Source organism: Centruroides vittatus, unplaced genomic scaffold, assembly GCF_030686945.1.
Source record: "Centruroides vittatus isolate TY-2023 unplaced genomic scaffold, ASM3068694v2 contig_5, whole genome shotgun sequence".
Taxonomy (NCBI): domain Eukaryota; kingdom Metazoa; phylum Arthropoda; class Arachnida; order Scorpiones; family Buthidae; genus Centruroides; species Centruroides vittatus.
Genome location: NW_027122286.1, coordinates 1,984,967 through 2,012,807, shown reverse-complemented (window position 1 = coordinate 2,012,807; position 27,841 = coordinate 1,984,967). Strand labels below are relative to the sequence as shown.

Below are 27,841 nucleotides of genomic sequence, written 5' to 3'. Positions count from 1 at the left end.
AATCATTAAAGTCACATTTCGTTTATACGTATAAGAATACCTTTGTTGCAACACTGACTCGTTAATTTGCCACCAAAATTGCGAGTAATCCACTAACTCAAAAAGTCTTATAACACTGAATTAAAATGTTCAGATGCTCCAAAAGTCTATTAAATGAGATATATTTCAAATGTTACTTTTACGATTCCTAACTGTTTTATCATTCTTAAAGTAATCTTAAAAATATATCTTGGTTGGCTCACCAGTGACCAAATGAATAAAACTACTGAACACTTGTAGTTGGTCTCGGATCGCGCAAGAGCAAAGGACTGATCAGTGTGGGATTTTTCGAGTTTTCTTCAATATCTATCACTTAAATAGTAAGTAGATTCCTACAGTAAACCCTCCCGAGAGGCAGCTCACCTTCGTTTTGCATTGTCTTATCCCATCAATTAGTGAATTGAATATACAGAATATTACAAAAGTCAGATAAAATAATAATCTAAAATATACGAGGGTTAAGACTTCAAACTTTTTCACTGTTCATAAAATTATTTTAAAATTATTTTTGGGCCATATATGTATATCATAAATTAACTAGAGTAACTTTTTAATTATTATGCCTTTTTGTCCTTTCTAACTCTATTTAAAATTTATTTTGTATACTAGTACTTTCTATATATTAACAGAACTTATTATACTGAAAAATTATGGATGCAGATATTTAGTCTTACAGGTCAAAAATAATGTTCTTTATTTAGTTCACCTGTCTCTGCGTTCTCCAATTTTCCAGAAATTCGGCTATAGATTATTAAATAATAATCTATAACAGGTGAACTAAATAAAGAACATTATTTTTGATCTGTAAGACTAAATATCTGCATCCATAATTTTCCAGTATAATAAGTCCTGTTAATATATAGAAAGTACTAATATTTAAAATTTATTTTGTATACAACTAGAGTAACTCAAAATTATAATGATGTTCCAGATAAAATGATGGCAAATAAATAAATTTATCATTGATTTCAATATTTATTATCTTCTTTGATGAAATCAGGTCATATAAATTATATAATAACAAAGACAATAGATTATATAGAATATAATCTATTATTCTTTATTATTTTCATATTTAGATCACTTTTATAAATATTCAGTTAAAATAGAAAATATAAATTAAACTATTGTAATATATGAAATTAGAATTTTTCCGTAACGGTTGAATTTATATATTGAAATTTTATTCTAGAAAAATACACATACATGTATACGGTACATATGTTATTGTTTATTGAAATAAAAACTAAACAATAATATTAATTTTTATCTTAAATATAAATTCTAAAAAAATATTCGAAACAGAAATTTAATTTTTATAAGAATTTTAGAAATTTAAAGCAGTATGATATTTAATTTTTCTATAATTCTACATATTCTTTTACATGTAATTATTTTTGTTTATTTAAAAAAAACACGTAATTATTACACGAAGTGTCCGAAAAGATCTGCATGATTATAAAATTTTATTTTAAAATAAAAGAAGCGGTCTATCGAAATATGGTTTGCGGTAAAATAAGATTAACTCATCTTTCTTTTATCGCAAACAACATTTCGATACACCACTTCGTTTTTTAAAATGAAATTATATAATAATTTTCAAGTCTTTCTCGAACACCCTGTATATCATTATAGTTATTTACAGTATATTATGTATACTAGTTGCATATTTTACATAAAGAAGAATACTTATATGTAAATATTATATGCACAAACCTTAAAATATCTTTTTATTTATATACATAAAAATTTAAATAACATTATAGCTACTTGAATGAATGAATCTAATCAATGTTCGTATCGTTTCGACGATACGAACATTGATTAGATTAACATTGCACCTACTGTTCCTAACATGCTTCTATTACTTGTACAGTACAAGTAATAGAAAATGTGCCACACTTTTGTTATGTGATTCGATATTTCATTTTTTAAATTTAATTTAAATTTTATTTTATTTTTATAACAGTTTTTAAATTTTATATAAAAGGTTCTAACATTAATTTGGAAATTTAAAAAGTGATTTTTTTATAAGACATTGTAGATAATATATACTCTCAATAGACAGTTAAACAAAAGTATGTATTGTCTAATCCTTCTTAGTTGGCTATATTATTATTTGCTTGTCTTTGCATCGTACGGTTAATCAAGAATTACAGCAGAAATGAAATTGTTTGTCATTTCTGTTATAATTTTCAATTAATCTTGAAAATAAACAGAATTGCAATTTGACGCTCTTTTAGTGTAACAATTTGCTTAACTCTTTCCACCACGTAAGCACTAACAAGTAAGAGAATTCTATATTCAACCCATTATGGGTTTGGCTAGATCTTCAATGGGTGGCCGGACTATGAAGTTTGTAATCTAAATACTTGGAACAAACTTCCTATTAAAAAATCGTTGGATTTCTTGCCCGGATTCGATCTCCTTGTCTTCGAGAGCGACAGGATGACGCTTTTCCACCTTGAATTCTGGTCATCAGACAAAAAAAACCAATGTTAATTGTTACATCTTATTGTATAAAATTTGTAATCAAAAGGTATTTTTCTGATCTTAAAAAAATTGGTTATTACTTCACAGAGTTTCAACTGTTTTTAGATTAAAAATTTGATTGCTCTGTTTTGAATAATAATAATAATAATAATAATAATAATAATAATAAGTGGGTTAGGCAGAGGCTCACGTTCGAAAAATAGGTCACAGTCTCCCTTGGTTACCGGTGGCGAAAGCAGCACCGGCCCAAGCATGGCTACTGCAATGCCCTCAACAGATGTGAGGAACCAACCCAGCCTTGGTGTTTCTGTGGCAATGCATCCACAGACCACAAAGGCTGGAAAACCACGCCAACGGATGAAATGGACAGTAGAAATGAACGAGTTTATCATCCGTACTTATTACACCATCACAAAACTCGAAACAAACATGACAGCATACAGACAACAACTACACCATAGATTCACACAACAGTATCCTCATCTCACTGTCACTGAACAAAGGGTTGTTGATCAAAAAAGAACAATTATACACAACAACCTTATTCCACAAACAACACTTGAACTTATCAAACAACAGGTTGCTGATCAAATACATCAACAGACAGAAACATCTAACATTAATGAAGATCATGTAACCTGTCAGGATAATCCAGCAACAAGCATTGATAATAACACACATACAACAATTACCACTAATGATACTACAGACATTTCCTCATCCATCACTGATAACATAGACTTGGATTTAGTTAATACGCTCTCACTTATATTTCAGGAAACACTCACTAAATATACAGGTACAGATCCCACACAACGACCACGAATACCAAAAATCAACACGTCAAAGGAAGTAGGAAAAACACTAAATTATGTAAACACTCACTTACTACCACACTACATTCATTCAATTTCTACACTCGCAGACATTCATACATTAGTTTATGCTGGGGCAGTCACAGTAGTGACACACCATGGACTGAAAGTACAATCACAGACAAATACACAGAAAACACAATTCTATCACAAGCCTGCCTGGCAGAGAAGAATAGAAACACAAATAAATGACATTAGACAGCAATTAGGCAGGCTAACACAATACACTAAAAACAACATAACACCCAAATTAAGGAAACAGCTCAAAAACATTTTCAAGAAAATAAAAACACACACAAAACACGAACATCACAACACACGCATTACAGAATACATTGATACACTAAAACAAAAACTTGCTGCCAAAGCACGTAGACTCAAACGATACAAAACATGTACACTACGAAAACAACAAAATAAATTATTTACAAACAATGAAAAACTCTTTTACAGACAAATTAATAACAAAGCAAACACTGATACACAGCACAGTGGCACACCAACAGAAGAAGAACTCACAACATATTGGTCTTCTCTTTGGTCCAGTGCTGTCACGCACAATGCTGATGCAGGCTGGATCGAGGAGGAGAACAGAAACTTGCACAACATACCAACTATGCCCTGTGTTGAAATAAACATACATGATTTCCAATACACTGTTAACAGAACACACAACTGGAAGACACCTGGTGTAGACAACATTCACAATTTCTGGTACAAAAAGTTTACATCACTGCACCAGGAACTAGCTAAACATCTAACACACATCATCATCAATCCACAAGACATGCCAAATTTTCTTACCCAGGGCATCACCTACATGAAAGCTAAAAACAACAATACCACAGACCCCACACAATACAGACCAATTACATGTCTTCCAACACTCTACAAATTATTGACATCCTGTATCGCAAACAAAATATACAAACATGTTGAAGAACACGACATTCTAACAGAACAACAAAAAGGTTGTCGTAGAAACCACAGGGGATGCAAAGAACAGTTACTCATAGATTCAGTCATTCTACGGCAAGCACACAGACAACACAGAAACATACACATGGCATATATAGACTACAGAAAAGCATTCGACAGTGTTCCACACAGTTGGCTGCTACATATCCTACACATGTACAAAATACATCCATCACTCATTGCATTCTTTCAAAACACTATGCAGCACTGGAGAACAACACTACATCTCAGGGTTAGTAACACTTCCATACAAACAAACCAAATTTTTATTAGGCGAGGAATTTTTCAAGGAGATTCCTTGAGTCCTCTCTGGTTCTGCTTAGCCCTGAACCCATTATCCAACATGTTAAACAACACGCAATATGGTTACAATATTAGACACAAAAAAACAACACAGTTTACACTGTCACATCTCATGTACATGGATGACATAAAACTTTATGCATCCACACAAAAACAACTTCATCAAATCCTACAAATCACACATTCATACACCAAGGACATACAAATGGAATTTGGCCTAGATAAATGCAAAACAGTTCACATAGAAAAAGGAATCCTGAAGAAAGAAGATTTTGCACTTGGAAATGGAGACATTATTGAATCCATGGAAGAGGGCGAGTTCTACAAGTATTTAGGATTCCAACAGGCCAAACTAACAGAACATACACAAATAAAGCAAAGATTAATTAAAGAATACCAAAGTAGGTTAAATGCTATTTCTCAGAACACAATTAAATGCAAAACACACAGTTAAAGCAATAAACACATATGTCATCCCAGTACTCACATATTCTTTTGGAGTTATACATTGGACTCACACAGATCTTGAGCAACTCCAAAGGAAAACAAGAACAACACTTACTAAGCATAAACAACATCATCCTAAATCCGCCACAGAAAGATTAACCCTTCCACGTAAAGATGGCGGACGTGGCCTGATTGACATAGTTAACCTTCACTACAAACAAATACAGTCACTGCGAGAGTTTTTCTACAAAAAACAAGAAACATCACAATTACATAAAGCAGTAACTCTAGCAGACTCGAATAACACACCATTAAACTTACACTCACATCATATGGACACAACACAACATATAAAAAGCATAGACACCATTAAGCAATCGTGGGCTCGAAAGGCACTCCATGGCAGGCATCCTTACGATCTGGCCCAGGATTTTGTTGACAAAACTGCGTCAAACAGCTGGTTAGCTCGGGGATGCCTCTTTGGGGAGACGGAAGGATTCATGATTGCCATACAGGATCAGGTCATAAATACTAAAAACTACAGAAAACACATACTCAAAGATGCAACACTCACAAATGACACATGCAGAAAATGTCACATCATGCCAGAAACTATACAACACATCACCTCTGGTTGCAAGCTCTTGGCACAGACAGATTATTTACACAGACATAACCAAGTAGCAAATATAATACACCAAGAGCTTGCAAAGAAACACAAATTAGCAGACATCCACGAACCATACTACAAATACATTCCACAGACAGTATTGGAAAACGACACGCACAAAATGTACTACGACAGAGCCATAATCACAGATAAAACAATTTACCACAACAGACCAGACATCACACTCATTGACAAACACAATAAAATCACATACATTATAGACATATCCATTCCAAACACTCACAATATACAAAACGCATGCACTGAAAAAATTAGCAAGTACACAGAACTCGCCCAGGAAATAAGGCATCTGTGGAGGATGGATGGGGTGCTTATTGTACCTGTAGTTCTCTCCTCTACAGGTGTCATACCACACACACTACACAAAAGCCTGGGCACATTACAATTGAATAGAAACACATACATCACACTACAGAAGGCCACTATATTGAATACATGTCATATTGTGAGAAAATTCCTGAATACAGACACACACACTGATACACTTCTTTAATTTCTGTTTTGGTGTAATCAAAAGGTACTTTTCTGATCTTAAAAAAATTGATTATTACTTCACAGAGTTTCAACTGTTTTAGATTAAAAATTTGATTGCTCTGTTTTGAATAATAATAATAATAAAGTATTTTCACATATGAGAGAACATTTTCGTAATCACTATAAGAGACTCTCTAAAGTAATAGTCTTGAATTATTTGCACAGAAAGATGGTATTTATCATTCTATGGATGATTATTTTATCTGCAATGACCACAAATTTTTACCATTCGTTATGAGTTGATGAAACATTTATCTTCAATTTGTTATTGAACAGCACAAGAGAGAAAGGTATTTTCTGGAAAGTGCTGCATAGATTTATATGGCATTCAGCGAGCATCGTATGAAATTCGATTTCAGCACGTTAAAAATATCAGTAATCTATGGAATAATTACGAAAAGATTGTTCTAAATAAAATCTCAAAGCTTCTGTTTGAAGAATTATTTGTGAGCAAAATTATTCAGAAATGTGGTCGCATAATAAATATTAGCTATATAAACTGTAATGTGCTAAGGCTCACATTAATTGGTCAATCACTCAATTAATACTTGTTCAGCACGTTTTACTATTTTTCACATGAGATAAGAAAATAGCAATAATTTATTTCAGAAAAAAATCATGTGGTATTTTTACTTAAAAACTTATTAAAAACTGTCGTATATTATATAAAAATATGCAGTTCTACAAATTGTATAATTATCACATCAACGATTATCAACCTTTTCATATAAAATATATAGCAACCAAAATTTTTCAAATATTCTTTAAGAGAGTAAACTTTGTGAAAGGCTCAATAATATCATAAAATTCAGTCACGTTTGTATAATAGAAATCCCAACTTTACCATACAACGTGAGTTGCCATACTGAAAAGGAGGATGGGAAGACAATATAATTTAATAGAGGATTGTCATCCCAAATAGAAGACGTTTGGTAACTCTAGTGTATGGTCTTCATACGATCAGTGGCGTAGCCAGGTTTTCATGTGAGGGAAACCAAAGCATAATGAAGTTATTAATAATAACAAAATAACTGACTGAAAAATTAAAATAATATATAAAAAAAAGGAAATAAACATAACAATTTGGAGTTCAAAAGTACAGTACCGGAAGATTTTGTTATACGCCTTAGTATAAAGTCAATAAAGTAAAAAACGGCTTAGATTAATTATTTGTTTCTTAGACCTTCGTAAAGAATTTATTTCTGTGAATTTAGAGAGATATTATTTGTTAAATGATATTAGGTTTCGAAATTTCGCTTATTATAAACGCATTGTTTACAAACTTTTACTTACGAAGTACTCGGAACAAAATCCTGAAAATATAAGTATTGTAATTACATAAAAATTTTAAAAAATCTTTTTTGAAGACAATTTACATCAAGAATAGACAAAAAATAGACGCCATATTTTACATATAATATCCATTGACAATTGGAAGCTGTGCGCAAGTGCGCGCGATTTTTCCTACGGCGCTCGTTCTTTCGTGAGTTGGTTTATTATCTTCTTTTTTGGTTACTAATAAGAGAGTGGTGGGGAACCTTCGTTCTAACTAAACATAAGCCCCAAACAAAATATAATAAAACGAAAAATAATAATAAAATAAAAATAACGCTCGGACTCAGTTCCTTACAGGCCTATATCTCAAGTCGCTTTTTACCCTCCAATTGTTTTTATACTATTACTGGCACGAAATTTAGAAATAGTTTATATAATTTATATATATGTTACAGTCAAAACCCGTTTTTAGTTAGAACGCGTTTTAACTGGTTTAAACTAGTTTATACTGGATGTCTTTGTTAAAACCCGTTTTGTCTAGGTAAAACTAGAATTTACTGCTAGTCAAAAATGAATTTGAGTTAAAACTAGTTTTAACTAAACAAAACGGGTTTTAACAAAGACATCCAGTATAAACTAGTTTCAACTAGTTAAAATGCGTTCTAACTAAAAATTGGTTTTGACTGCAACATATAGAGTGATTCGGGGTAAGATGGAAGATGCCTACTTTTTGATATTTTCAAACGGTGCCGTCAGATATTGGCATGTGTTTGTATGATGAAGCGTTGGGCCAATATTGAGTGCGGAGAGCTGTAGTTCGCTACCGTTACCTTCATTTTTTGAGAAGAATAAAAGCAAGACAAGAACGAACTTTTTGTTGTGAAATGTTTCTAGAATCATTTTAAAACTAAAAGTTAAAATAGAATTTATTAAAAATTGCGAAAAACAATTAGTGTGTGATGTAGTTAAGCTTCTAAAGTTTCCATTGTGAGCTACTGCCGATCCCGATCACACATGCTACAACACGTGACTCCACTAGGCATCTTACTCTGACAAATGGAAAAGATGCCACATTTTTCTTGGGGTAACATGCCTATTTTTTGTTAATTGAATTCTAATATGCCTAATTTTAATAAATATTTGTTTTTTTTGTTTTATTGCAGGATATGCGTAGAAATTATATAAGACTTTTCAAAAAGGTTTTTGGACTGAAAAAAGCTTTCAGCTAGCTATAGAGCACGTTAGAACGGGCAGAAACTTAACAATACTTATACTGCACTGTTATACTTACTATGAAGTACAGTACTTTGTACTACATATGCAATAAATTAAATTTGGTTAAGATATTCGAAAATTAATTTTATGCAATTATATTTGTTATCTTACCCTAATGTCATTTAGCATCTCACCTGGATACTTGGGGTGAGATGCCTAAAATGCCATACAGTAAAAAAGTCGTCATTGCAAACACAATACACAATTCTTTTTCATATACTCCGAAGTTTTATTTGAAAAACATGCTCAAGAATATGATATTTTCGTTAGAGGCCTCCAAAACCTAAATTATCGCTATAATTTCCTTCATAAGCAAAATGTTATGTATAGTGACTCGGAGGAAGATGCCTAACTTTATTTATTTCCCCCAAACATATTTATGTAGCTAAAATTAGTTTTAACTAATGTTAAAAGTTAAAACTAGTTTTATCTAAAATCAAAACATGTACAGTAGTAAATTAACTAGACAAAACCCGTTTTATCTAGTTAAAACTAGAATTTACTGCTAGTCAAAAATGAATTTGTGTTAAAATTAGTTTTAACTAGACAAAACGGGTTTTAACAAAGACATCCAGTAAAAACTAGTTTCAACTAGTTAAAACGGGTTCTAACTAAAAACGGGTTTTGACTGTAACATATATATTACGAATTATATACTGTTTGTAATTTCATTTTTATTTAAGTTAACATTGTTCATTGACAGAGAATATATCAAAGTATATTATAAATTATTAAATAGACTGTAAAACAGTTTAGTCAAACATAGAAAATTTTGGAACATATTTTATTGCATTGATATACTAGAAAAATAAAAAACTGTGCAGATAATTGAAGAAATGAAATATTGGCGACAAAGGTTAATAAGTTGTTTATATATATTTGGCATTATATTAAAAGTTTAATAAAATAATTAGCAATATATTTATGGTCTTTGCTAAATTGAAAATGCATAGAATTAAATTACTTAATATATTGCTTTAATAAAAATTTATTTCATCGTCCTGTATTTTAAAAACTTTAATACCGGATACTGGGTGGCCGGATAGTGAGGTGGTAAAGGCATCAACTTTGCCATTCTGGGATTCCTGATTCGAGTTTTCGATTGATTCAGAAAGTTTCTCGTGGATAAGCTAATCTGGATAAGTCGACCTTCATCCCTCACTACCCCATTACTTCTCCCGGCCGAATTCATGATGAATTGAAAAAAAAACAAAGACATTCTTGATACTCTCAAGGTAGAAGTACTTGCATTAGCTACGAAATTTGGTGCCTATGGCATAAAAAGTAAAAAGCTATTTCAGATATATATATATATATCTGAAGTAGCTTTTTATTTTTTACGCCATATATATGCCAATAAATCAAGTTTCAAGTTGTTTTTTTTTTGAATTATATGTAGTTATTATTGATTTAATAAAATGAAAAAAATATTGTTATCTTTGATCAATAGGAGGAAAAACGAACAGTCTAGATTTGGTTGCTAGGTGTTCCAGGTATGCTTCACTTTTGGTGTCTTCTATCGTTGCTATTTTTCCACATATTGTAGTGTACCTGGACAAGTACTGTACTTACAACATGTTAGAAAGCTGTTATTTTAATTTTTAAGTAGTTTAATCTTCAATTTACTCTACAGAGTGCCGTTAATGAACCCGTAGAAGTTACTGTAACCACGTTCAATAAATACACCAGTTACATCGAGTTGCAACCATATGAAACGTATCACATGACCTCCTGATTTATTTCAATAGCAATAGTGATAGGAGTTACTCAAAGCTGATAAAGGAAAACTTATTTTGAAACATTTGCAGGTTGTGTTGCTTAAATTCAAATACTGTACATTACATGGATCGCCATTTATTTGCACTCATTACTTCTTAAGGAAGGAAACAGCAAAGAAAACCTATATACTTATTACACTGTTACCGTATTTTACGGACTATAAGACGCACTTTTTTCTTCGAAAAATTGCCTCCAAAATTCAGGTGCGTCTTATAGTCCGTAGCGTCTTATAGGTATTTTTTAAAAAAATTGCTTAAAAATTAAGGTGCGTCTTATAGTCCGTAAAATACGGTATTACCCTCAGTGTCGACTTCATATTTTTAAGTACCTGCTTAGTTTTTTGGAAAATTAATATTTTGTATAGTTCATGCAACAACTCAGGAAGGCACTCATTATTTAACATATCATGAAAAGGTAAGCCTCGATTTTTGTTGGAGGGAACCATAACAGATACACAAGAATTGGATGGCATGCTTATATCGTTGTTCCGGAAAAACAACGTCACAAATGCAAAAAAAAAAAAAAAAAAAAAAATACCATGAGATATAAAAGCAAATATTACTTTTAAGTAACCAGAATATGCTAACAATTGCTTTATTAAATGTTTCAAACGTTTTTATTCATTTTTACTTTCCCGGCTGTTAACAGCATGCTTTTGTTAACAGCCGGCATGTTTAACAGAATAAATGTATGGCAAAAAATGACTCCCCAAGAATTTTACATTTTTTAACTCAGAGAACTTTGAAACGTCAAAAAATTCAAAAAAAAATAGTTGACGTTTTATTGCTTTTTTGCTGTATATATAGATGTTAGTGTGTTTGTGAGACTAAAATTTTGCTTACACACTTTAAAACTAACTCCTGTCTTTTGTCAAAAACTAAACATTTGCCAGGGAGGTTTGTGTATTAGGAGGTTAATATTATTAAATTATGGAAGTTAAAAGTCAAGGGCGTAGGCAAATAGAGCATGCACATGTGTCGTATCTCTAGTGGGGACGAACTTAATAAAGCTTTTACTCGTTATTAGCATTTACTATTTTTTAAAATAAAACTCATCTCTACCCTCAAAATTAAGCTTTTGCTATTTTATAATGACCTACACTCCTCAAAAGCAAAATTGCAACACCACAAAGTAATGCATGTAACCACCTGAAAATTCCAGGACCAGTAGACATGACAGAGATTTGCAAATGATTAAGTTTCTGTACACCGAATTGTGTGGTACCCAGTTTCGGGCTATAAAGATGAGCAGCTTGGCACGGGCCGTAAATGCTATCAGCGACGGTTCGCCGCAGCCAGAACTTAAAAAATGCCTCGGAGACAACAGCGAGCTGAATACTACCAGTTAACGGCTGGGGAACGAGACAGAATCCTGGAGCTGCGCGACCTCAGTTTGTCACTGCGGGCAGTTGCCACGTGTGTTGGGCATAACTTGAGTACTATCAAGCAATGTGTGACACGATGGACGCAAGATCGTCTGCGAATATGCTAAAGCAAAAAAAAAAAAAAAAAAAAAAAATTGCACCGTCGCACGACAGAGCACACAGACCGGCAGATTCGCCGAACGGACCAGTTCGCCACAAGTGACAAACCATTTACAACTGGTTGCATGAAGTCGGGCTGCGTGAATGACAACCAGCAACGGAATGCCATTAATCGCCCCACACAGGGCTCCACAACTGGATCACTGAACGGCATCGGTTATTGTTTACGCATGAATCCTGCTTCTGTTTATGAAGGAATATAAGCCATAGATGGGTGTGGCAGTATCCTAGGGAACACTATGTGCAGCCCTTTTCACCAAGCATCACATCGGGCATCGTATTCTATTGGCGGACAGCTCTGGTGCACATTTCTGGTACTCTGACAGTGGACCAATACATCACACAAATTGTGGGGCCTGTGGTTCGGTCACTGGTGCAAGCCAGTGTTTCACAAGACAATGCATGACTATGCGTTTCATGACAAACTCTCACCAGCCTGAATGGAAACATCCTTTTCTGGCTGGCAGCTTTGCCAGATCTCTCTCCCATCAAACACCTGGGGGACCTTGTCTGATGTAAGGTGCACAAGGGACCACCGCCACAAATTGTAGACATGTAAATCACATTGGACATAGCTTGGAAAGGGTCTCAGGCAACCATTAATTGTCTCATTGATAGTATGCCTTGCCTTATAGCAGCCTGTGTAGCTGTCCATGAGGGCCATATTCATTACTGAATAAACAGGTGTCTGTTGCATATCTTTGTTCTTTTAATGATTTGCATATTTCTGTCACCTTTGTGGTCCTGTGGAAAAGTTTTTAAAACAATCTCATGACAGATAGCCCCGCACAAATTTAAAATTCGGCTGGAAATATTACGCAGTATATTAAGTCGTTGCTGGAATTTTTAATTACAGTTATGAATAATTAATAATTTTTTTGTATCTCCTAAAAGGTTAATTCATATTTTGTACATGTGGTATGACCGTATTTTAGTATAGGTAGCCTACTGTTATCAAAAAGTACACTAGAGATCCATAGATCAACACGTCTATATTTAAGCTATTTTTTTGCCTTACCAAGTATTTTAACACTCTTTTAATTTACTAATAAAATTATGAGGTAATGTATGTAGGCCTACTTACGTTTTTAATTTCAGCAATTTATTTAAATCGAATGTTTGAGGTGGAGCGAAGCCTCTTCTATGTTCTACTACTTACAGAATTGCGTTCGTTCTCAAAATTTGATTGCCATTTTCTATTAATTGCTATGAGGAATCCAAAAATGTAATATAAATAGAGGGTCCATGACTTCGTTTTCGAGGTGCAATAGGGGCAAAATACAATGTCTATGCTCCCTGATGTTATTTAGCGCGCATAACGTAGTTTAGGATGCTAAAATTTTAAAAACAATGTGCACCTAAAGGAAAATGGGCGAAAAGCAAACAAAAACACAAGAACAAAGCAATAGACATTGCTTTGAAGAAAGCAATGCCCATTGCTTTGTTGTTGGATATCCTCTGCATGGTAAGTGATCGCCTTTCTCGTGCCTGGACAATGCAAGGCTTGCCTCTCCGTAGTGGAGAGTGCAAGGTTTACCTGTCCATGGTTCGTCAGGTGCAAGGATCACCTATGGCCGGCAAGTACAAGAATCGCCTCTTTCTTTCCATCTCAGCTTCAGTTCTATCGAAATATTTGTCGTACTAGTCACGCAATGTTCTAATAAGTAAATTTTATATCAAGCAGCGTGTTATAACTGGTGTGTTTATTGTACTTAATTAACAGTAACTTCTACAGATTCTTTAACAGTATATAGAACTGTAAAGTAGGTTATAAAAATACTTAAAAGTTAGAATAATGACTTTCCACATACTGCAAGTACTTATTCAGAGATCACTCACGGCAGAACGTGACAAAACATCAATTACAGAAGATACTAAATAGGAAGTGAAGCATATTTGAAACACCATCTAGCGACCAAATCTAGAACTCCGCCTATTGGCATGTATGGCCGTGGTCATTTTGAATTCGAAATGAATGATGCATACTTTTTCAAGTTTCATGAAACTTTTGTCGTATTCGTTGCAAGAAGTTATTGATACTATTTGAAAATAAAATCTCGTGTTTAACAGTATCTGACTTTATTATTTTGAATATTTCTTTAATATTGCTTCTATAAATAAAAATAAAAGTAGCCTAAATTTATATTTGCAAACAATGAATTACAAATTTCTTATTGAATTAGATAAAGAATTGCAGAAGAAAATGATAATTACCATGAGCCTCTTAGATAAAATTTATATCTGTAAGAAAAGCCAACTTATAAACATTTACATTTAAAAATACATGTGAGGACGTCACAATCAAGAGAATGGAATAAGTTTCATAGAAATGAATAATCACAAGTAATTATATATATGTATATCCATAATATTAGTAGTAGTTTGGGCCATACTGATCACAAATTTTAACTAAATTAATTTTTCGAGAGAAACCTTGATCAAAAAATTAATTTCAGATGTCGATTAAATTAAGATTACAAATAATTTGTTGTGTTTAATTTTAAAATTAATTTTTCAGGTTATAAATTATTTTCAGATCAAAAATTTCTCAGGAAAATTAAAATTTATAAATAATTTTAATATTTAGAAAACTTCTCAATTCAATCCATTTATTTAGTTTTCATAAAACATCTTGTAACAATAAGGCAAAGGTTAATATATTCTTTCTAATTATTAAATTAATTTGCAATAATAATTTTTACAATTTGTTCTAATATCCAAGTAAATTAAAACACAACAACTTAAAATAATATTATAACAATAAGACAAAGCAAAATTGGGAAATAGTTCATTATAATAATTATTTAAATTATATTTGTTACTTATTTATTAAATATCGCAAAGAGAACAATGCTTTTTAAAATATTTGTGGCAATAATAATTTCTTAAATATTATCTGATCTTTGACACCGAAGAAGTTCGATGTCTAAATAATTGTAGTTCCAGTTTTTAAACAGATTTTTTTTTCTATCCGTCCACCTTTTAGATAAAAATAATTCGTTATACGTTGTGAAATAATTTAATAACTTTTGTAAATTACTATGTTCAATCCAACCAGTTATATCCGATGTATTTCAAGTATAAAATTTAATCCACAATTTTTTTTTTTTTTTTTTTTGGTAGTAAAATCGACTTGCCATTGATCTTTCGCTCATAATTGATACTTTTTAACAGAATCTATATAAATGTCTATTATAGTTTCTACAGGACTGTGTACTGCTTTTATGGCCTACTGTCGATAAATAATTTCATGATCTTTTACTTGAAATGCTTCAAAATCTAGTAGAATCACATTCTGTAATTTTATATAAATAAAAGTTAGGATTAGTATTATTATATATTTAATAAGAAAATTACGAAAAGATTTCATACATAAATATTTTTACTGACCATATAGAATGTTCATTGATATACCAAATGTTGTCTTGTCTTCCTATTTTTGATATTATATTACCATTATATTCAATTATTTCATCCATTTTATCAAATTGTTAATGCGAAATCTATAAAAATATAATTTTTAAAATTTATGTTGTAATTGAATTGAAACTTATGTTTTTAAAATTTACAAAATTTAGTTACTATAATGAAATGACAGTAAAAGATATATTACAAGAATTTAAAATTGTACAGTAGCAATGATAATAATAATACAGTATTATTACAAAATGGTCTTTTTTCAAATTAAATTTATACTGTGTGATCAAGCCAACTCATTAAACTTTGAATTACTATATGGTTTATACTAAACCACAATTTCTTTGAAATAATATTTATTTAACTGATAAACTCTAATTAAAGATATTAAATTTATAAAATGAAACTCTGATTATATACACTTTTTTTTAATATTATAAACTCATCTCACCTCAATGTAAATAATTATATATCAACGAACTTTAAAAATAAATTTTACAACAATAAGGTAATTTATTTTAAAAACAACTTATTTAATTAAGCTAACTAAAAACATAATAAAATTGTAACACTATCTGTATTAGTTATATATTATAGTACGTACAATTAGATTAGTTTTAAATATATTTTAAAAATTTATATATAATATGATTACATTTATTTTATATCAATAATATTATCATTTTAATTAATTTCTATACATTTAAATTTATATTAGTGAGTATTTATTTAAATATAATTAAGAAAAAGTTTAAAGAATATTACACTCCAAGAAAACGAACCTCTGATTGTAATTCCTTAAAATTTGTTTTTCATATGATAGATATAAACCGTACACATAATTGCTGAATTCTTATGTCTAACTGTTAACTTTTTAAAAATAATAGATTCATTATAAAAATGAATTTCGCTGAACTTTTCCGTTCAGTTTATCTACAACATGACAATAAATCGAAAAAATTTTTGTTTAGCATCATAACGCCAAGGATTTTTCAGCATCCATTAATTGGTACAGAAAATAGGTACAGCGACTTGGGTTTTTAATTAACGAAAAGCATGAAATATAAGCCATACCAATTAATCACTTTATAATTATTTTCAAATGAAATTAATTTACTTTCAAATAAAATTGATAAATTATCCATTTAATATATAGAATATATAATAGAGTATATTTTATTCCTCAATTTTTACTTAATCTAAGTGAAAATTTATCATTCAAAACTTTTTGATTGTTTTTATTAAGCATTGTACCTTTTCATTTTAATAATTACAAATTAATTAATTGATTTTAATGTTTTATTATCATTATCATTATATAGTCTTACTAGTTCTATAACAATTTTTCAAACACATAGCATATATAATTTATAAAGCTTTTTCGAAGTTAAGCATTTTACTTATTTTTTCATACTTTTGTTTTCAAATTTATTGTCTTGAAGCTATTTGTCATCTCAATGGCTCCCGATTATAGTTTAAGTAAACTGTAATCGGGATAACAATAATTCAGTTCAAAGGTTTCCCAATTTACCTTTTCTTTCTGAAACAAACGTTACAATATGATATTTCTCAACTATTTTTTTTAATTCGAATTTCTATATTTCATTAATTTATGACAAATTTTAATAAAATTCTGTCCGTTATACTTAACAGTTTTAAATTATATTCAATTTAATTTAATAATTTAACTAACAATTTTATTTTTTGAAGGAAATGGTGATACCAGTGTTTTTCTCACTGTATCTTCACTCGCATGGAAAGAAGAAAATGGAAAAGTAATACAAAGACAAGTGGAAATGAATTGGATTCATAATAATACATACGAAGAAGCATGGGTTTGTCTTTATGATCACGATCCTTTTGATTCTAAAGAAGATTGTCTAGTAAAAATTAATGTGACGAACGATCCTACAGGTTACCACAAAACGGAATTCGGTTTCCCAAAAATAAATTTTAAACCCGATAATTTAACTGATGAATGTCTTCACTATTGGATAGCTCTCATTTCCTCAGGGGATATCATTGTGTCATCTTGTTATAGGGCACATCCTCACTGGATGATTAATCTACGTGATCAGATAGGCAACTATAGTTTAGATGAATTGATGCTTCCAGGAACTCATAATTCTGGAAGTTATCAAAATTATGATCCTAGAAAGGATTACATAATGAACAGATACATTGTGACTCAAGATGAAACAATATGGAATCAATTGGTATATGGTAACAGATATTTAGATATTCGTGTTGCATATCAAAATGATACATTCTTCATAACTCATAGTGTTTTTGTATCAGATATTCCTCTAGCGAAAGTAATCGAAGATGTAAAACTCTTCTTAAATTCCACCCAAGAAATTGTAATTTTAGATTTTCATCGATTTGAAAATGGTTTTAATGGGCTTAACTCGGACAGAATACATTTAAAATTAATTCAGTATTTGGAAAATGAGCTCAGCTCTATAATGATACCTTCCAGTTATGGTTATAAAGTCTCTTTAAATACGTTATGGGAAAATAATCGAAGACTTTATGTAGGTTATACTAGTTATTCTGCAGAATTTGGATTTAGTAGTGAATATCTCTTCAAAAAAGTAAGCCATCAATGGGCAGATGCAGACACTATTCACGATCTTGAAGAATATTTTAACAGAACTGTTTGTAAAAGAATCAGAAAGAATTTACAATCCTCAATGGCACAAATGACACCTAAAATGGCTGGAATTTTTTTCGATAGATATAAAGGTTTACGTGTTATGGCACAGGCGGTGAATTTAAAAGTCACAGAATGGTTTCGTGAGAGATGGTGGCACTGTGCCAATATTGTTGCAACTGATTTTTTTCATGGGAATAATATTATTGAAGTTGCAATTGAAGCTAACAAAAAAAGATGGTTACAGTTGTCTATATATTAAAAACACTATCCATTGGTTAAATATAAAAATAATTAATTATAATTAGGTTTTTTTGTAATTCACAGATATAAATTATATGTTTATTAATGAAAAGAAAAAATATCGTATAATATACAAAACTGCCGAATATTATAAGAAATTTGATAATGAACTTCGACGAAAAATTGTTTTTTGAATTTTCTGGTAAAAAATTTTTATATGAAATTTTTATATTGTATTATTTCATTTATTTGTAAAAATAATATTGAATGCTTGTTGTGTTTATTGTGAAAGAGAGTGTATAAGTGTATGGTGATAATAAAAATCCAGCAACGAGTTTCGTAACTTTCCCGGAAAAAATATTTGTTTAAGAAACACATTACCAAAGTTTAAAATTGAGATTTTATTTAAGGCTTTTAGGCTGCGAAAAGAGAGCTAACAGGTGAAAGAGGCCTTTTGAGATTAGAATTCTTACTCGCGATGCAATTTATGCAGAAAAAGGAAACAGTATAGTAAAGAAGGAAATAATATATTACAAAATATTGTATTAAAAATTTCTTTTGTTGTAAGCAAATCAAACAAAAAAGAGAAAAACATTTTCAAAGAAATCTACAAAAAGATTTATGAACGAAAGAAAAATTATTAGTTATAACAAAAAAAGTAACAAAAATATAAAAAAACTGCAAAAATATGAAAGGAAAATCACAAAGGAATTACAAAAATGATCATAACAATCGCATAAGGTTCAGCCAGTATTTTGGTTACATAATTGGATTAATGGATAAATAATGTAAGTGTAGGTCCTACATCCATCAAATTAAAATTTCAAACTTATTATTATTTTTTTTATTTTTATTTTTTGTTAAATACAGTATATCTCGTATAAGTGACGCCATTAGCCAGTATATTCCTTCTCGTCATATTATTGACTAATTACAATCAGATCGAGTTGTTTTCAAAACTGAAAAGTTACACTTACTATTTTGAATAGTTGATAAGTGTAATCGAAAAAGATAGTGTAAAAGCTACCTAAAATAAGTAGCATACGTTTAATTAAAATTAATCATTCCTAGTTAGAACAAAAACAAAAAATATTAATATTTTTCTTACATAATTTAAAAGTTCTCATATACTGTTTCTCAGAAACAGTGCCCAGGGCCTGGTCTAGATCTACATATGTCGTGGGCCTTAATAGTAGTTCTGTTACTGCTCACGAATAAAACGCTTCATTTTGCTTTGTTTATACGAAGAAGACTGAAGCGTTTTAGTCGGTTTTCTGCATACTTTACAGCAATGATGAGCAACAATTTTAGGTGCGGGCCAAAAAGGAACTTCGTAGACTTCCGGCGGGCCGAATATATTTTTTTCTTACAGAGTTTCAGACTTTAAGCTTATCAAGTTCCAACATACTCCATAACTTTCAGCGTATTAAGTGCAATATGCGCCTAAGGTATTAAGTACCGGTACAGTAAATAGGTACAATACAACCTAAAATAATATGTGCTAATAATATGCAAACTTAATAATGTATAATAGGGCTGCAATTTTAAAATTGTAGAACTATAAATGTCCACTGGCGTCCACAAGCCTCTCTGTTTATTTGTCTGTCCTTCCTTAACCTCCTTAAGAATTGAGATAGACAGATGCAAGTCGAGTTTAGAAATGGAAATCTTAGAAGCCGGAGGCCTCGATTAAATATATGCATTATTGCAATTCAAAAATTTTCTCCAGAACAGAGTTAGATAGATGACCGGCATGACTCTCTTGTTAACAGGAAAAGCATGATGTATAGGGGGCAAAACACTACTAAAATCAAGAGCATTGTGCATCGAGATCAAAAAAGTTGCAACCCGGTATTGCAACCCAATAATTGTTCATTTTTTCTCATCTCTTCACTGGTCAAGTTTCGTTTGTCAAGAATATCATTTTAATCAGGGTTGCAAATGGCTGAAGCCCAAAAACAGAAAAATAAAATTACGTTTCCAAAGTTCCTAAGCAACATGTTAGGACCCCGCAGACCACGAGTTGCTCGTAACTGTTCTAGATAAAATTGCGTTTAAGTTCGAGATTAAAACTTGCACAACGGATTCTTAATATATAAAAATGTAAATCTTTCTTTAAAACGCTTAATAAATAGATTCTTATTCTGTACAAAAGTTCCAAGAAAAATTATGTTTAAGTTTATAAAAGATTATTCTTAATCAAAGGATTGTCGTATTCCACAGCTTTTGTCTTTTTTATACAAATTTTGAAAGTTTTGCATCACTTCATGTTCTTCTTTGGTTGATTGTTTGTATACTTTAACTTTAATGTTATCTCGAAACTCCGATTGATTTGCGTTTTTGTATCGAAACATATTGGTTTTTTCCCATAAATAATGCCATCGTCGTTTCACGTGTAAAATCTAATGGAAATGTCTTTTTCATACAACGGAAAACGTTAAGATTGCCAAATTTTATGTCTCAAAAATCGGAATGTTTTATAATTATTACATAAATATAAGGAATGTAATAGAAAATAAAAAAAAAAAACCAATTCGATCGCAAACAGTGAAAAAAAGGCGTGGGAAAGTTTGACAGAAGCATTAATTCCACACCTTACCTTAATGCAATAATTAATATTTCTCACAATTATTCATGAAATATTTTAATTTAAAAATGTAAAATTTATTTAAATACAAATATCCATCTACATTTATGTCCAATCACTTTATACATTTAACAAAAATTTTTAAGATTACATTATTAAATAACTGTTTAAAATTCACGTTATCTTGTTCATCTAAATTATTGATAGTTAATTTATTTTTAAAAAAATTTATTACCGTAATAAAATATAGAGATAATACATGGTATTTTTTAAATTTTGATTTAAAATAATAAACCACAAATTATGATGAAATTACATAAAATATAAATAGATATATAGCTTCATGCCAGATATTTATCAAAACCAGAACCGACTTCATGAGTGTGCGACTTTTGCATTCGTCCTACTAAGAACCCCATCGCTCTTAGTAGGACTTCGAGAGTAGGCCAACTCGTGCTTAATTAATGCTCAGTCTTCAGCGTGTTGAAAAAGCCCTACAATCATATTTTACACAGGAACCAGCAAAATATGAAGGTGATTCTGCATAAAGCACAATTTTAATATTACAGAAAAATGAGACTTACAATAAAACGTTTATATTTGGTGTCATGAATACAAGTGAGATTACATACATGCTTATATTCAATCAACAATATTTAATTTTTGGATTACATTATTATCACACTTGTATATAACTGTAGAATATATAGATATTTACAAATCATATATTTAAAAAATACTTACATAAATATATTTCACTAGAAATAATTGTATTTTGCATATAATAAACAACAATAGTCCTCGCAGCAAAGGATTAGACAGGAGTCAGCTTGAGCTGGAAGGATTTATGTGAGATGAGGAGACGTAAAAATTGATATATGAATCAGATCTCTTTCAGCTGTTTTGTTTTTTTACATTTTAAAAATATTTGTATCTTAGATAATTTTACTGTTTTTTACAAATTTTATTATTTCTGTGATCTGTGTATCAACTCCCACTTCTCTTTCCATCCCTTTCATCTGACGTAGATCCTTCCAGCTCAGGCTCACTCAGGCTAATCATTCACTGATTATATCTTAATTCTATTTTAATTTTGGTTTTACAAGTTACATTCTATATATAGGGTCTATAACTGTCCATGTTTAAACAATATGCGCTAATGATAAAAAAAATTACTTTTTACATTTTAATATTAAAATTACAGACTGATTCATACAAAACACCTGAAGGATATTAAATATGGACTACATACACAGACCAAGCAAACACTTGGACATATTTGTTATGCGTGTGTTGAATGCATGCATAACGTCAGTCGTAGTAATGTGTTCGCCATAATATTGGTGGAAAGCATTTATATGTGCATTTAGGTAAATGGTGCTCAAATATAAGCTATCATACTCCATGACTTATTGATAACTGCATAAAAAATGAATGTTATGTTCACGTATGGAGACTTTTGTATCACTCTCTAGTATATTATTTAACTTTTTGTTGATACCTTTTCTAGTTTTTATAATATTAGGAAGTTCACGGAGACATTTCTTTTTTATCATATTGATTAGCAAAGCAACATATTAAATGAGAAAAGACGCTATACTATTTTCTTACTATAACCCTGTAAATTTTAATGATAAATATCACAAGGTTTTTCCTTTATTTGTCACGTCTCTATTTGAGATTCACTTAAATATATTCTATAGAAGTACATGTTTAGATCAAAATGTTATAAAAATGCAAAATTTAAACTAATGATTTATTAAAAGACTCAGGAAAAATTTCAATTATATTGATATAATGTATCTCTCCGCTAAACTCTGTGGCAGAATTTAACAAAGAGATATCACAAATGAACATATGTGTATCACGAATACAGAAATACTTTGTGGAAAACTATTTGCGGATTAATTTCACAGAAGTATTCGAGATAGAAGAAACAATGGACAAATTGCACGAATATCGGATGGATTTAACCTTCAACGTACTGTACTACGTGGCAAAAATACAATTCTTAAGCAGAAAAGAGAGGATGAATCCCACAATGTAACGGAATGATTCGCCTAATTATGGACTGATTAATATGTTGCTCTCACAAAAATTATTCTAATTGTTTCTTATTCCGTTGTGTTGATGCCAATGAAATGCACAATATTAGATTGAATAAGTATATTTTTAATTAAAATGACTGACGGTATTTTTTAAAAAAATTAAAAATTAAAGAAACCAAGTCGTCTTCTATCCGCCATATCCAATCATCAGAAAACATTAACAGTCTTTCTTCACAAAGACCTTTTATTTTAGGCTATGCCTCTGCAGAATCATGCAAAACAGTTAAAAAATGTTCACTCGATGACAAGCCAATTACAAAATACAGTATATACACAATTTTAATTAAAATGGCTGACAGTATTTTTTTTTAAAAATTAAAAATTTGAAGAAATCAAGTCGTCTTCTATCCGTCATGTCAACCATTTTTCAGTATTGAAATAAAATATAATTTAAAAAAAATATCTCACTGTTACGCTTTTCCCTATTCATAAGGAGGACGGGAGGATGATTGCAACCGTAGTGGTTATATATGTTACACTGAAAGTAGATTATACAGTAAATATGATTACTAGTAAATGTAAACCTTCACTGAAATAATCAGTAAATATGGAACAAATCGTTCATTTTCAAATAAGAAATCCACATTCACTAGTGATTGTATACTCTCTCTAGTATGTATGTTTGTTTGTTTGTTAACCTTTACGGAATGAAGTGAAAAATAGATTAAAATAAAACGAAAAAAAAACCTTTTAATTAACATTTTTATTTATTGCTGCATTTCGAAGAGTTATGACATTTAGAAGTGTATAAAGTGTCGTTCTTCTTGCATTTACACTTCATAGTCTGGCATTTCAAAGTGCAAGAACATTTGAAAGAGCCTTGTTCTATACCGCAAGATTAGGCAGTTGCAATCATCGTTAAAGTAACAGTTTTGTCCGAGGAATTTCATATTCAGCGATCAATTTTTGAAGGCAAGCCGAAAATTGAGATCTTATAAACGTTACGTAATTTAATGAAATTAATGTATTAAAGTATAAGACTGCTATTGACGAACCGCGCTGTTTGGAACCGTTAGCTCTCTGTCTTGTGATGTCTGAAAAAAGTCTATTATAATCTTATTTATTTACTTCATATTAATAGTCAGTAACTGTTATTAGTTCAGGCCAGCCCAAACTGATAATACAGAAGACTCCGCTTATTATAAAACAAATATCAAGCAATGGGATCGGTTATTGTATATTTAAAAAACAATAATCTCTAAAAAATTGTAAAATTTCTTAAATCCGCTTATTATAATTCTTCTCCGCTTATTATAATCTTATGTGATAAAAATGAAAACGGCTGATGATAAAGGACAAAGTCGAAGATATCCATAACAGACACTCATGATCTGTATTCCAACCCAGATATCCAGAACAGCAGGCCAATGCATTTATTAAAAAAATTAATTACTTGACGAAGTTAACATTAAAGAATTTTTTTCAAAATTTTTTCTACTGGAAATTTTATTTATAAATTGCTTCAAAATAGCAATACGAGTAAATGCCAACAATATAAAAACTCCCTGAAGACCATTAAGTATAATAAAAAAATTCCATAACCATTCCATGTTAGAATAAGTAGAGATAAAGCCAAAAATCCAAGTGAAACCCATTATTAATGCAATTTTTATATAAAGAAAGAATCGAACATAATTTTTATTCTTTGCATTTTTTCTTGCAATTTTTGAAGATTTCGAAGTTTTATAAATTGATTTTGCAGTAATTGTGTAGAATATTATATTTATAATCAAAACTAATCCTAATGGCACAGCAAAGAATATTAAGAGGGCATAACGATTGCATATCCAACAATGACAAGAACCATAATGAGGACTAAATGTTGAATGAAATGCCCATTCACAAATGATAGAAACAATAACAATTATCATAGGTAAACCCCAACAATACAAAATACTGTAAATAAGGTGTGTTTTACGAATTTTTAAGGATAAATGTTTCATATTGGTAAAAGTTTTCCAGATATCAAACGCAAGAGCATTGGTACAGAAGACTGAAGCCAAGTAGAAATAATGCATAAATATTGCTATTCCTATGCAGAAATAATTACTGGGACCAACAGTTCCTACTAGAAACAACAGCTGAGCTAAAAGTAATGATAATGACAGATAAAATACTATAATCATTGGCAGTTTTTTATATTCTGATAAAAATATAAACAGTAATAATTTTATTATTAAACAAAATATTGAAATCGATAGGCATGCAGTGGTTAAATAACTTTGCACTTGAGAAAATTTCCGAGCATTGTTAACTTGTGGTGCACATATCAGGATGGTAGAGTTAGATAACATTTCATAATTTCCTGGAGTTATGATTAATCCATCTTTGTTTATAACTATTGTCCCATTTTCGTGTATGAAAAATTTATCGGCATCGATTGATATCTACAATTCAGAAAAAATATTGTTTATTGTAATTATTCTATAATTTATTTAAATTTTTTATTTTAAGATAGTGTTTCCCAACTTATTTTAATTGGATTTTTTTTTTTTTACATTTCAATGTTTCGTAATGTTACCAGCAATGTGAATTAGGATTTTTAGAAAATCCTTAACATATTAGTTAGGAAACACTGAATATCTATTATTCCCAAAAGTCAGATAACACTTATTTGTAAAAAAAAAAAAAAATCATTAATTTGTGTGTTAAAGCGTTTTACGTATTGAATAAAAGAATCTTATTATTGATCCAATTTTTTCAAATTTTCTAATCAATAAATAAAATAATCATTCATTGTAAAGATTAAATTGCTGGCTTTTGGGCTACACTATATTTTAAAAGAATAAACTTACCTTCAAACAAGTAGAATTTAGAAAACTATTGTAAGAAACTTGTAAATTATTAAAGGCATTTCTTGTAAACGTTTCTTTCTTAATACATATTCCATTTCTATAATAAAACAATTTACCACATTGAATGATTCTACATTTTTTCTTCCAAGGATCATATACTTGTCCAGTAGGACATCTTTCTTCTGTACCAACGATGACACCACCTTTATTAAAATCTAAATCTAATAAGATTGCCAAAGATTGCTTTTTCTTTTTCCTTCGACTTTGTATGAGTTCAGTTTCGTTTGAGGTTTCAGTCTGACCCGAGTTTTCAATTCCATCCAACGTAGTACACTCCAGTTGATGCGCTTTTAGACCCGAACAAAATGCACAAAATTTATTTTTATAAATATACTCGATACCTTTTTTATTCTTATGTTGCACTGGAGCATAATATGTAACACATTTTTGTCGAAAAGTATCGTTGTGACATTCGAAAATTCCACGCCATTCACATGTTTTCGGGGATGGCAATGATTTAGGTGGATCAAATTCCACTAAATATGAGCGATTACCGTTATTACAGATTTCGTTTGGAGTCCAAGGTAATACGTCATTAATATTATTACATATTGCGCAAAATATGTTCCTATAAACGGTCAAAGTAGATGTACTAGTAACTGGCACGTGCAATAAAGGATCATTGTGATACGAAGTTGTCTTTTCACACAGACATCTTGTTTCATTGTCAGCCCAATATATAGGACAATAAGTTACCATATAGTATGAAGGACTGTGTGTTTCGCTTGTAGAAACACATTCATATAAAGAAGGATCTGTAAGATTATCTCGTACAGAATCCCAGCAGCAATCCCCATACACGAAACAGTCTGGAGAACAGTTACACAATTTGTCACTGAATATTATTTGGTTAATTTGTGAACAATATTTGTGAGTAAGAAAACATTCTAAATTATCCAAATCCGCTAAATCAATGTCTGTAGATGATACAGTAAATTTATAAGCGAAAGGATCGTCATAAAATCCATTACTTTGGTCTTCTCCATACGTATCAGTAGTAACGTCCATCAACGTAGTTTTAGACATTAAATGAGAACCGAAAGGACTGTCAGGTCCCACATTGCACGCTAATATTAAATAACCATTTATCATAACTATGAAAATAAAATTAGGAACACTCATAGATTTCGGTGCGAAATTTTCCATCGAGAATTATTAGTAAACTTACCATTTTAGTTTAAGCACATGTTATAAAAAAACTTTAATAAAACTGGAAGTATCTAAATTTCGTAAGCAACAGAATAAAAACCGGAATTGATAAATAGAAAAGATAACTTCTTCCTGTCTATTATTTTATTCTGTTGTCTAGTAAATAAAATAAATTTTAATTTAAATAATAATTTGACTACTAAATAAACCCTTTACTAATTTAATTTTTAATGCTCTTTTTAATTTTAAATTGCTCAATTAAATTATACTAAGCATTTTATGTTGTGCATTTCTATATTTTTAAAAACATTAGGCCTATATAAATTTATAAAAATAAAATATTTAATGCCTATTATCATAGAGCGCGGTAACGCTCTATAGTAGAGCTCAGCCACACGTTTAATATTAAAGTGCTAAATTTGACCGTTAATACCTCCAAGACTAATGAAGCGATTTGGATGAATTTTAAAATATTTAGTTTCCAAGATGAGGACTGTGAAACCTTAAATTTTTGAATAAACTCGTTGAATCGTTCTGGACTTAAGATACCGAATGTGCTTTTCTTCCCAGATGCCTTTTTCTATGTACAGGATGTAA

The 27,841-nt window shown here is 30.4% G+C and overlaps 2 protein-coding genes across 3 annotated transcripts in view; one reads left to right on the top strand and one right to left on the bottom strand.

Moving 5' to 3' along the window:
• LOC136978213 (PI-PLC X domain-containing protein 3-like) overlaps positions 1-18,879 on the top strand; it is a 28,348-nt gene extending 9,469 nt beyond the window's left edge. For both annotated transcript variants that reach the window (XM_067273873.1, XM_067273872.1), the window contains exon 4: positions 17,360-18,879. In XM_067273873.1, coding sequence (XP_067129974.1) covers positions 17,360-18,564 — 1,205 coding nt within the window. In that variant the 3' untranslated portion in view covers positions 18,565-18,879. The remainder of the gene's footprint in view (positions 1-17,359) is intronic.
• Positions 18,880-24,625: 5,746 nt separating this feature from the next.
• LOC136978196 (uncharacterized) lies at positions 24,626-27,305 on the bottom strand. The gene is made up of 2 exons (XM_067273846.1): positions 26,036-27,305; positions 24,626-25,627 (listed from the first exon to the last, which is right to left on the bottom strand). The coding sequence occupies exons 1-2, from the start codon at positions 27,239-27,241 to the stop codon at positions 24,626-24,628; spliced, it is 2,208 nt and encodes a 735-aa protein (XP_067129947.1). The 5' UTR covers positions 27,242-27,305.
• Between the last annotated feature and the right edge of the window lie 536 nt (positions 27,306-27,841).